The following is a 12,028-nucleotide window of genomic DNA, read 5'->3' as shown; positions in this document are numbered from 1 at the left end:
GATAGAAGAAATAAGGCTCAACATTTTGTTACAGAGTCTCTTTAAGCACAACTGGGGGGGTTAGGGATAAGCACCACCAGGAGAGGTTAGGGTTAGGCACCACTGGTGGGGATTAGGGATAGGACGTAAAAGTAAAGGAAAAAGGGGGTCTGGGGGGCATATTTTACATATCACAAAAATAACAAAATAAAGTGCAAAAATACAAAATGTATTAATGTTATAATTAGACATATTAAAAAGCACCAATGTAACCTGCCATGAGGCCTCACTCAGCAACCAGCCAAACATCCAAACACACCGCTACCTAAGACCACCTATTGTGATCAGGAATCCCCAAAAATTGTCATGCAAATGGGTATATAGCCTAGGCAAACATGATATACCATAAGGCCCGGTTCACACTTGCGGTGGCCCTCCGGAATCGCCGTGCCGGAGCCGCACCGCTTGCAGAACGGACGGAACGGACGCACGGCATAGCAATGAAAGCCTATGCGTCCGTTCACATGCGTCCGTTCTGCCAAACCGGAGCCGGACCGGATCCGGGCCGGATCCGGACTCCGGCCTCCGTTCCAACATGCGCTATTTTTTCATCCGGCTCCTCCGGCAGCCGTATCCGGGGCGGAGCCGGACTGCACCATCCGGCCAATACAAACCAATGGGAACCGGAGAGCGCACAACACACTGGCTGAGAAATCCGGATGTTGTACCCCACTTCCTATGGGGATTGTTGCGGCGATATTGGATGGGGACACATGGGCAAGCATTTTGGAGTGGAGCAGCACAGCTGGATCCGGATCCGGAGATGTTGGCAGCATGTCGGAGGTGGAGGTGAGTGCTAAACAGCAGAGGGCCTGATTCCACAGGTCCCCCTTCTGCTGACCTCCCAGACCCCAACTTTTTTTTTGTTTTTAACGAACTTTTGCCAAACGGATCCGGATCGCATCCTGATGGACACCTGATGCAACCTGACCGGATCCGGATCGGATCCGGATCAGAACCGTATGGTTCCGGTCCGGATCCGGTCAGGTCATCCGGTCCGTTTGGCAAACAACCGCTAATGTGAACCGGGCCTAAGGGGCACAAAGGGGTTATCACAGTTAGCAAGCCGGCATGAATAGCTGGGATATGATGGATCCAGAGAAAGCCAGGAAGCTGGTGTAACATCAGCAGATAAGCAATTCAATGAAATAGTGTAGCAAGCAACGGATCAAATGCAGGTTGCAGCAGGCACAGTTCAAGTATATAGCACAGATCATGAGCCATACTATACCCAGTCCTGATACAGCAGTGCGGAGTCCAGTTAGCTCCTGGGGGCTGCCAGGTCCTTCAACCCCATGTGCTGGAGCCCAAGGCTGGGGGAGTGACCTTCCATCAAGCAAAGAAATCCAGTCCAGTCTCCTGGTAAAGCAAGCTGTGAAGATCAATGCAGAGTCCCAGGCAGACAGAGGACTACAATGGCAGTTCGCAGTGTAGTCATAAAGGTTTCCCAGGCCATCAGAGGATGGATGCAGGCAGTGGAAGGGCGGCAGGCCGCAAGGCAGGCAGGTGCTAACACCACGCCGGCAGCCCTGACATGTTTCGCCGGGTCTACCGGCTTTTTCAAAGGGAGGCGTGGCAACAAATCGTGCACTGCCCATGGCCCCTTATAGAGCGGCGTCACCAGTCACGTGCGCACGCATGCGTAATTACGTACGCCGCAACGGGCATGCAGCTCAGCCCCGCCCCCACAGAAAGGGATTAGGGATAGGCACCACCAGGGAGATCTTAGGGTTAGGCATCGGCCTAACCCTAAGGCATCCCTTAACCCTAAGGCATCAGAGAGGGACAGTTCTGTGTACTGAGTAGGGTTAGGCCATGGTAAAATATTAGTAAATATTATAGATATTTTACTATAAGAATTAATAGTAGTATATCTGTAATTTTACTGATATTGTACTATTATCTATTTCCTGCACCCTTTTCAACAGGCGCCTTTACTAAATCTACGCACCATATACAGTATATCGTTTAGTATGCAGAGTTCTCTAATATTACCTTTTCTGCATCAAACTTGCCTTGTGCAGCTATAACTCCCGTAGATAAAACACCTATGGTGTTTTTTAAGTTTTTGGCAGTCATGACCGTAGACTAGCCAAACAAGATAAGTAAGTCACGGCAGGGCTGCTTTATAATTGCGCAGCCGGCCGAACGCTACCCCCTGAACACCAGCAAGAGCTGTCCCATTAAAAGATATGGAAATTTCACACCTGGGCATTTGGCTACTCAAAGGCTTGAAAAATGCCCCCTCTGAACAGCAGTCTGAACAAGGCCTGAGGGGCTGGCTTTCTACAAAAATATATATTTTACAACTCCGGGTTTACATCAAAGCAACTGCGAACAAAGTGAACCTGAACAAAACAAAATTAAATGATCAAATGGAGGCTTTGGACAGTTTCCTTTAGATTAGGAACAATTGCAATTTCAACTTTTCCTGTTCTGAAATTTCACTAGTTTCAAAGATAAAAAAATGAATTAATTGTCGTTATCTACAGGGTTCCGCTTCTTTCCATCTTTATTGTTTTATCCAGATAATCATTTCATCCAGTCAATCACTTTATTATACGCTGATTGGCCATTTTATGGCCCCTCTTGTGCTACCAGGGCAACTCTGACCCATAGAGAAGTTAACTTCACAAGACCTCTGCAATATTTAGCACCAAGTCCTTAGCATCATATCCTTTAACCCTTTCCCCTCTGCTGGTACACATATCTACACTCCTTTAAACTTCACTTGTGCACCAGGGATGTAGATATGCATACATGTTTATTTACCGTGCTGCTCACAATCATTCCCATTCGTCTCTGTTGCCATCCTGCCGTTCCATGATCGGTGAATGGGAACAGCTGTTCCCAAAAGCAATCTCAGTGCCTGTAAGAATGAAAGCTGGCATCAGCAAGACATTTTGGGGGCAAAAATTAAAACTGCACCTACATACACTACATACACTATTATATATAAATATACATACATTTTTATTAGTTCTTAACCCTTTTCACCCCTACCCCATAGCTATCAAAATAAAACACTTGTAAAAAAAAAAAAGACAAGTTACATCATAAAAAAAATGTTACCTTTGGGACTTACATGTCATGAGGTTATATTGCTGTTATTTTTGTAAATAAAGGCTTATAATTATTGATATAGTCTAAAAAATAAAATAAAAACTAAATTGAAAAATACACCTTTATTTCCAAATAAAATATTATCACCATACATTGTACTAGGGACACAATTTAAATACTGTATAAACCGGGATAAATGGGTAAATAAAGAGTGTGGGTTATATCTATCATAGTACGTTTTATTTTAAAACTATAAGGGCTGAAAACAGAGAAATAATGATTTTTTTTTTCTTTTTATTCCATGTAAATGCATATAAAATAAAATAATAAAATAAGTACCACCCAAAGAAAGCCTAATTTGTGGCGAAAACATACAATACATAGATCTTTTTGGTGTGATAAGTAACTATAAAGTTATTGGCGAATGAATGGGAGGAGCGTGATGTGAAAACTGTTCTAGATTTTAAAGGTAACCTTAAGTCTGCTAAAAAAAATGACATTTACTCACCTAGGGCTACCCTCAGCCCCCTGCAGCCGATCGGTGCCCTCGGCGTGTCTCAGAGATCCTCCCTTCCTCGCCGGCGACCACTTCCGGTTTGGCCGTCACTGGCCGACAGGCATGGGAACGCGAGTGATTCTTCGCGTTCCCAGCCATAATATCGCCCCCTATGCTGCTATTGCGGCCTCCTGGCCGCAATAGCAGCATAGGGGGTGATATTGTGGCTGGGAACGCGAAGAATCACTCGCGTTCCCATGCCTGTCGGGTCCTGACCACGAAACTGGAAGTGGTCGCTGGTGAGGACGGGAGGATCTCCGAGACACGGCGAAGGCACCGATCGGCTGCAGGGGGCTGAGGGAAGCCCCAGGTGAGTAAATGTCATTTTTTTTTAGCAGACGGTTACCTTTAAAGGGAGAAAAACTGTGCTTGGGAGGTGGTTAAAGGGGGTTGTAACATCCATAATCCTTGAAAAGGGAAGTGGCAACTTACTCCAGTATCATTGCCAAAAGAAAACCCATGGACAGGGAAAGGCTACCCAATATGACACTGGAAGATGAGCCAAAAGGTGGCCAAAATGCTACTGGGGAAGAGCGAAGGGCAAATACAAGTAGCACCAGAAAGAATGAAGCGGCTTGGCCAAAGCCGAAAGGATGTCCCGCTGCAGATGTAGCTGGTTCAATATTAGAGAACCGTGTATGTGCAGGACTCTGACGCCGGGCGGCGTGATGTCGCGTAGCCGGCCATCGTGATATTGCGAATTGAGGAAGCAGGAAACAGCCCTGGCAACTTCAGGCAGTCGTCGTCCCACAACGGAGCCGCCAGCCGGGACCGGGAGAGGAGCCAGGACGACGACGGGGGACCTTGCAGCCTACGGTGGGCTGGAGGAAGCCCCAGGTAAGTCACTATTTCATTTTTAGTGAGTGCTCGGGGTCCCTTTAAAGTGGACCTTTGACCTTGGGTTGAACTTCATCCAAATCAGAAGTTGATGCCCCCTTTCCCATGAGAAATCTTTACTTTTTCTGAACTACATCATCAGGGGGGTCTGTATGGCTGATATTGTGATGAAACCCCTCCCACAGTGTGATGTCATGACCATGGTCCTGGCAGTTTCCTGTCTGTGAACCTCGTTGCATTGTGGGAAATAACAGCTGTTTCCAACTGCCAAACAAGCAGTATCTCCCTCTGTGCATATGCATATCTATTAAAAAAAAAATTGATTGTGGATCAAACAATATGAACAACTTACATGGCGAATATCAATCATTTCTTGAACTCTCTTTTATTTTTTAACTGCTCACTTTGCAATGTATTTATTTATTTTTTCCCGATTCAGTTCCTCTTTCATATCTTCAATGTTGTCCCAAGAAAAGATATACAGCATTTACAAAAATGTGAGCTCTACAATGGAGATGTCTTCTCTGTAGACCTTCGTCCTCTGGGCTCTCATGCTTATTCTCTTGCGGTTTGTGTTTTCCAGAGACGTGCCAGAAAGGTGAAGTGCTGCCTCATCTCCTCCGGCCTCGCCGTCCTCCTGGTGGTCATCATCATCATCGTGGTCTCCGTTAGAAAGTAGCCAGCGTGGAGGACTCCGGCCCCCGATTCCCGATGCTCCGGACGACCTCGGGGGCCTCCAGCTTGTGTTGTTTACTTTAGTTCCTGACCTTTCCTAAGCCTGCACTGTGATCACATGACCGACTACTGATAACCGGGGATAGCCAATGAGAGGCCAGGCATTCCGGCTTGCATGGAAATTGGAATGGGGCTCTCAGAAAGCAGAAAATGCATTTCATTGGCCCAATTCCAAACCGTAGGCAATTTGCATCAACTTGGCATTATTAAAGGACCATTGTCCTGAAAATATAAAAATGTAAAAGGTATGTAAACATGTACAAATAAGAAGTATGTTTCTTCCTGAGTAAAATGGGCCATACATTACTTTTCTACTATGTTGCTGTCACTTACAGTAGGCAGTAGAAATCTGACAGAACCAAAGGGTTTTAGACTAGCCCATCTGCTTGTGGGGGGTTCTCACTGTTTTTTTTATTTTCAAAGCACTTAGTATATGGCAGTTGTTTTGTCCAACTGAAAAAAATGCACGGTGAGCACAGAGGCTGGCCAGAATCTTTGTATAAATCTTTTTCAGGGAGTGTCTTTGTAAACAATAAAGGCCATGCTGAGAATCCACTATGGAGAGATGGACTAGCCCAAAACCTGTCGGTTCTGTCAGATTTCTACTACCTACTGTGAGTGAAAGCAACATAGAAGAGAAGTATTTTTTGGCTCATCTTGCCCGTAATTCTTATTTGTATGTATTTACATATATTTAAAATTTTAAGATTTCCACAACAGTGGTCCTTTAACATCTCATTGCCCCTCTCTGATCACTACTGATAACTGACACTCGAGGAGATGTAGAAAGTTCCGTACACACGCTTGACTGCCGTCCATCGATACAAACGAGGAACGACGGGACAGACGAGATTTAGGGATGATCAATAAGATGAAAATCATTCCAAGTTCATGCAGATTTATGTAAATTTATATGCAACTTGGAAATGGACCAATCAATCTAAACCTGGGTGGGACTTCAGTGTTCTCCCCAGAAGTTTTTTCCAGCCGGGTGGCATGAAAAAGTAGCCGGCTGGGGCAATATGAGAGAATGCCGGGCCGGTGCTTCTGTACACAACTCTGCTTACAGAATAGGAGGAGGTGAGCTGATGACAGCCGGGTGCTCCTCAAAACTAGCCAGGTGGAGCGCCCGGCTTAAGGAGTCTGGGGAGAACACTAGACTTGATTGGTCCATTTTCAAGCTGCATATGTTTGCATACACATTTATATAATCCTGCATGAACTTGGAAATATTTGCATCTCATTGATCATTCCTAACGAAAATTATTCCAAAAACCAAAGGACTAAAACAGTGATTATCGTCCATGAAGACCGATCCATTCTGGCGGATCCGTTTGAACGATAATCAGTGGGAGAGTTTGCATGAATCGCTCCAGTCAAAGCACTCACATGCGGCTAGTTACCACTTCCGGTCCTCGTTTTATCGCTTCTGCTAACGATCCGATCGACAGACCGGTGTGATGTTGTCGAATTCAGACATGCTTAAACATTGTTCGTTTGTCACAAACCGTTTGAAGATAGCTCATTTTATAACTACAGCAATCAGGCGTGTGTACGGAACTTTAAAGGGAACCTGAAGTGAGAGGGATATGGAGGCTGACATAATTTTAAACTATACCAGTTGCCTGGCTGTCCTGCTGAACTTGGTCCTCTAGGGTCAAACTTGGCCGGGATCTGCAGCGTTTTCCCGCAGGCCGCTCAGGCAGGGAAACACTGCCTACCTCTCCAATGCTTAAAGGATACCCAAGGTGACATGTGACATGATGAGATAGACATGTGTATGTACAGTGCCTAGCACACTAATAACTGTGCTGCGTTCCTTTTTTTCTTTCTCTGCCTGAAAGAGTTAAATATCAGGTATGTAAGTGGCTGAATCAGTCCTGACTCAGACAGGAAGTGACTACAGTGTGACCCTCACTGATAAGAAATTCCAACTATAAAACACTTTCCTAGCAGAAAAAGGCTTCTGAGAGCAGGAAAGAGATAAAAAGGGTCAATAGTTCACACATTTTAGCTCTGGCATACTTCAATGTCATTGAGCAAAAACAATAAAACAGTAAAAACAAGTAGATTTAAATATAAAATAAAACTGCGGAATATTTTAAATAGTCATTTTCAGGAGGAGGAGGATAGATACAATTGTTTATTTCACTAGTCTCTTTTCATTTTGGGTGTCCTTTAAATGTCCGTATCGCACTTTGGTGCAGTTGTAAACCCCCGAATCTCTTGCAGTGCCTGCTCGCATCACTCGAAGGATGCATGCTGGCTAAGTGGAAACCGGCCCTAATACTTTTAGCCATACACCTTGAATAAGCATGCAGATCAGATGCTTCTGCCAAAAATCTGACAAGATTAGCTGCATCATTGTTTTAGGTGTGTGATTCAAGGTGTGTGATTCAGACACTACTGCAGCCAGAGAGATCAGCGGGGCTCCCAGGCAACTGGTATTGTTTAACGGTAAATAAATATGGCAGCCGCCATATCCTTCTCGCTTCAGGTTCCCTGCAAGAAACTGTCTGTTTGGCCTGCAGCAGCCAATCAGAAGACAGCTGATGTATGGCTGAAGGTAAGAGGCCTCTGATTGGTTGAGGACAGCCCTGACAGACTTTGTGTTGTTGTTTTTTTTCATATTTAATACATCATCCTCATTGCTGCCTATTTATGCCTGATACTGTTACTGTCTTATTTCCGTTATCTACAGGAAATAAAGAGTTCAAAATGCAAAGCTTGTGTGTTGTGGAGGCGTCCGGTGTTAAAAAAAAGTGTGCGCGCCATTTCCTGTTCCCCGAAGGGACGCATTTGTCACACAGAATCGTTTATGATATGTGAAGCTGAATGTCGGGAATTTAGCAAAATATATCCAGACGTTATAAGGGCTGTTTTATATAAATCTTTTTGCATTGCAGTGTTGATGCGATGCTCCTGCAGCAAAGTGCACCAGCAGGGTCATATGCATAGCCCCACCCCTGCTCAGTGACATACTTCCTGCTGGCAGAGTGTGCTGACAGGGTCATATGCATAGCCCCACCCCCGCTCAGTGACATACTTCCTGATGGGCAGAGTGTGCTGACAGGGTCATATGCATAGCCCCGCCCCTGCTCAGTGACATACTTCCTGCTGGCAGAGTGTGCTGACAGGGTCATATGCATAGCCCCGCTCAGTGATATACTTCCTGCTGGCAGAGTGTGCTGTCAGGGTCATATGCATAGTGCCGCCTCCTGCTCAGAGACATACTCCCTTCTGGGCAAAGTGTGCTGACGGTCAAATGCATAGCCCCGCCCCCGCTCATTGACGTACTCCCTGCTGGGCAGTGTGTGCTGACAGGGTCATATGCATAGCTCCGCCTCCGCTCAGTGACATACTCCCTGATGGCAGAGTGCGTTGACAGGGTCATATGCATAGCCCCGCCCCCGCTCAGTGATGTACTCCCTGCTGGGCACAGTGTGCTGACAGGGTCATATGCATAGCCCCGCTCAGTGACATACTTCCTGCTGGCAGAGTGTGCTGTCAGGGTCATATGCATAGTGCCGCCTCCTGCTCAGAGACATACTCCCTTCTGGGCACAGTGTGCTGACGGTCAAATGCATAGCCCCGCCCCCGCTCATTGACGTACTCCCTGCTGGGCAGTGTGTGCTGACAGGGTCATATGCATAGCTCCGCCTCCGCTCAGTGACATACTCCCTGATGGCAGAGTGCGTTGACAGGGTCATATGCATAGCCCCGCCCCCGCTCAGTGATGTACTCCCTGCTGGGCACAGTGTGCTGACAGGGTCATATGCATAGCACCTCCCCCTGCTCAGTGATGCACTTCCTGCTGGGCTGGAAGTATGTCACTTGGATTCCCTTCGGTCCGTGCATGATTGCTGCAACGCACTGTGCTAGGTCGTTTACACTACGTGTGTCGCCCGTAGACTTTCACTCATCTGTTCTTGAAGGGAATCGCATCCATACTAATTTGCTAGAGAACAGAGGCGTCAACAGGATAAAAAGTGATAAAAACTTTAAAATTGCTAGGGAGGCCGTGGTGGACCTACCTCCGGAAAGCAGACACGAACTACTGTCTGAATCAAACAGGCACAGAGGCGCTATTCGTGTTTCTACTGAGCTACTGGTTTTTGTCCCCTATTCTATTGCCTGATGAAGCGAGCTGTGCCTGCGAAACGCGTTGCATTTCTTGGGGTACTCTTAATAAATTCAGTTGATTGATTCAGACAGTTGTTCTCTAACAAATACATTGTGTCCACCCCTGGTGGAGGGGTGACCTACCCCTACCTTTCCAATCTACAGAGAGCGACATCTTAATCCTGAGTGAGGACAGGTCTAATCTCCTCACCTGCATTTACAGTGGTTGCCAGAGTGGTAACCCACGTTGTGAGTATATATATCTCACTGTTTCATTTACACCTTATCCTGTACATACTACACTATATTGGGCTCTCGGTGTCTCCCTTTTAGCATCCATATTTAGATATAGAAGGGCTAAGGCTGGGCCTGGCTGGAATGGTTGTCCAATGACATTACTTATTACGTTGAACACTTCTATCCAAACGCTTTGGGCTTGAGGACAACTCCATAAAATATGAAAAAGTGAGCGTATCTTCATACAATTCCTCCAACACTATGAGGACTGACGGCTCGTAAATGTTGCTAGTTAGCAAGGCATCCCCTCATCTATTAACACCACAACCCTGAAGTCACCACGAAGATTCACGGTGGCCGCAATTGACAGGTACTCTTTAAGCCGCACTTGTCCTTTCTAAATAGCTTTTAAATGCAGCTTCTCTCCAGCCTAAGAACCCTGAAATAATGATAATTGTTTTCTCCCCATTGAGCGGAGGATGAGAAGAGGTTAAAGCAGTGTTTCGGCAGTAAATTAGGCGCTCCGGTTCATTGCGCGCATTTAACATAAAATAAGTCTATTTGTGTTTGTGGCGGGCGGAATTTGCTTTGTTTACTGAACCTTGATGTGTGTCGGGCTGATTAGCTGATCCCAGACTTCCACCCAAGCTATTCCGCCGCTGCAGATGTTCTACAGGCTCAGACGCTAATTAGAAAGGCTACAACCGCTGACCGATTATTGGGGCCTTGCTGTTAAAAAATGCAGGAAATTAATGGGAACATCGTAATGAACAAAAAACAGGCCCAAACTGGCTTAAGCAAACTGAGAATGGATGATAGCGATTATCTTTATAAGCCGCAGAAACACAAGCTTCTGAACGTGGCCGGCCATAGTGGTGTGCGAGGGGGGCGATCACATAGTGTACAAAACTTCTCTGCAGACCTCCTCTTACTAGATACCTTCAGAGGTAACCACCACACCTCCGAAACCAAGCAATCCAAGACAAACCGAAACCAGGGCTCAGACTTTCAGGATCATCCTACAGACGGTAACTGCTGAAATAGTGGCAGATCATACAGACTTGGCTGGTACGATGTTTTGGGCCACAGTTGACCTTTGTCCTGTGCTCAGTCTCCTGACACAGTCACAAACTTCCTAGTGGGCAAATCCTTAAACAAGATTGTCAGCCAAAAAAAATCAAATTCCAATTATCCACTGCTCTGTGTTTAATATGCAGTCTACATCGTGACCCTGGATTGCAAGCATTCCAATGTAATTATAAATGTGTAAATGCTGTAATGTAGCCTATCTCAGTTAACTTATCTCCTTTTTAGTATATTGTCACGGAGTGGGAAATTTGTTATCTCCCCTCCCACATTCCTGCTCCTCACTGATTGGCTGAGGGCAGTTCAGTGTGACAGGCTGAGGCTGAGAAGGGAAATACACCTCACCCCCTCTGCAGAAACTGCAGTGTTTACAAAGCAAGCTAGATATGACAGCGCAGTTTGTAGTACTGAGGCTGTCCAGGCTGCACATGGAATAGGGAGGCTGAAAAATAGGGAGTAACACATGTAGGAGGCCCAACGGAGCTGTACATAAAAGAGAGAGTCTGCTGTACCTGATGTTACATTTGGCAGAGGGGCACATGGAATCAGTGGGGCGCTGATGCACATGGAAGAGGAGCAACAGGAAAGCTGGACTAGAGGCAGAAAAACCATAAATCTTGCCTTGTTCATGGGGAGAAGAAGGTGGAACAGATGTGCGGAAACATTGGGAAAGGGGGTCTAGTGGAGGACTCTAAAACGGAGGAGGACTTCCCCAGCTAGTGGCCACTTTAAAATTGATTTTCTCAAAAACTATATGGTCTTTTTGAAAAATTGTTTATTCCTGTTATTCCCAATGATCTCCTTAACATATCCTGCAAATTTAGGGTTTCTAGCATTTAAGGTGGATTTGCTATTAACCGTTAAAGTCGGCGGTTTTTTAAATGTGTATTTTTTTTCCTTTGAAACTTTAAAATCGAATTTCTCAAAAACTATAAGGTCTTTTTACATTTTTTTTTCCCTCTTGTAGCCACTGGGGGCCCCTACAGGCTCTGGGGCCCTGGGGCAATTGACTCTATGGTAGCGCCGGCCCTGCTCAGGATTAAGAAGTCGCTCTCTGTAGGTAGGAAGAAATATGCGGATTTCCGCCCTTCTACCTAGGGTAGGTTGATGCAGCACGAAGTAGACAGAAGCGCCAAAACAAGTTACCTTGTGGAATATATCGTAAATAAAAGTATTTGTGTTACAATGTAACACGTTTAATTGTTGTATCCTTTGGAGTGGTTTAGGGTCCACCTCCCCCCACTTCCATTTCTTAAAAATGTTATCTTATTTTATACTTATTTTATCTCTGTCTACTTCGTGTTGCAAAATTCATACACAATTTCATGTAATTGCAATGACTAAATTACGATC

The 12,028-nt window shown here is 45.6% G+C and overlaps 1 protein-coding gene across 1 annotated transcript in view; it reads left to right on the top strand.

Annotated features, from left to right (window-relative positions):
* Positions 1-5,576, top strand: part of TSNARE1 (t-SNARE domain containing 1) — a 557,339-nt gene extending 551,763 nt beyond the window's left edge. The window contains exon 12 of the mRNA XM_068238108.1: positions 5,079-5,576. Coding sequence (XP_068094209.1) covers positions 5,079-5,174 — 96 coding nt within the window. The 3' untranslated portion in view covers positions 5,175-5,576. The remainder of the gene's footprint in view (positions 1-5,078) is intronic.
* Positions 5,577-12,028: the final 6,452 nt, after the last annotated feature.

Source organism: Hyperolius riggenbachi, chromosome 5 (assembly GCF_040937935.1).
Source record: "Hyperolius riggenbachi isolate aHypRig1 chromosome 5, aHypRig1.pri, whole genome shotgun sequence".
NCBI classification, from domain to species: domain Eukaryota; kingdom Metazoa; phylum Chordata; class Amphibia; order Anura; family Hyperoliidae; genus Hyperolius; species Hyperolius riggenbachi.
This window is presented reverse-complemented; position numbering and strand designations above follow the sequence as displayed.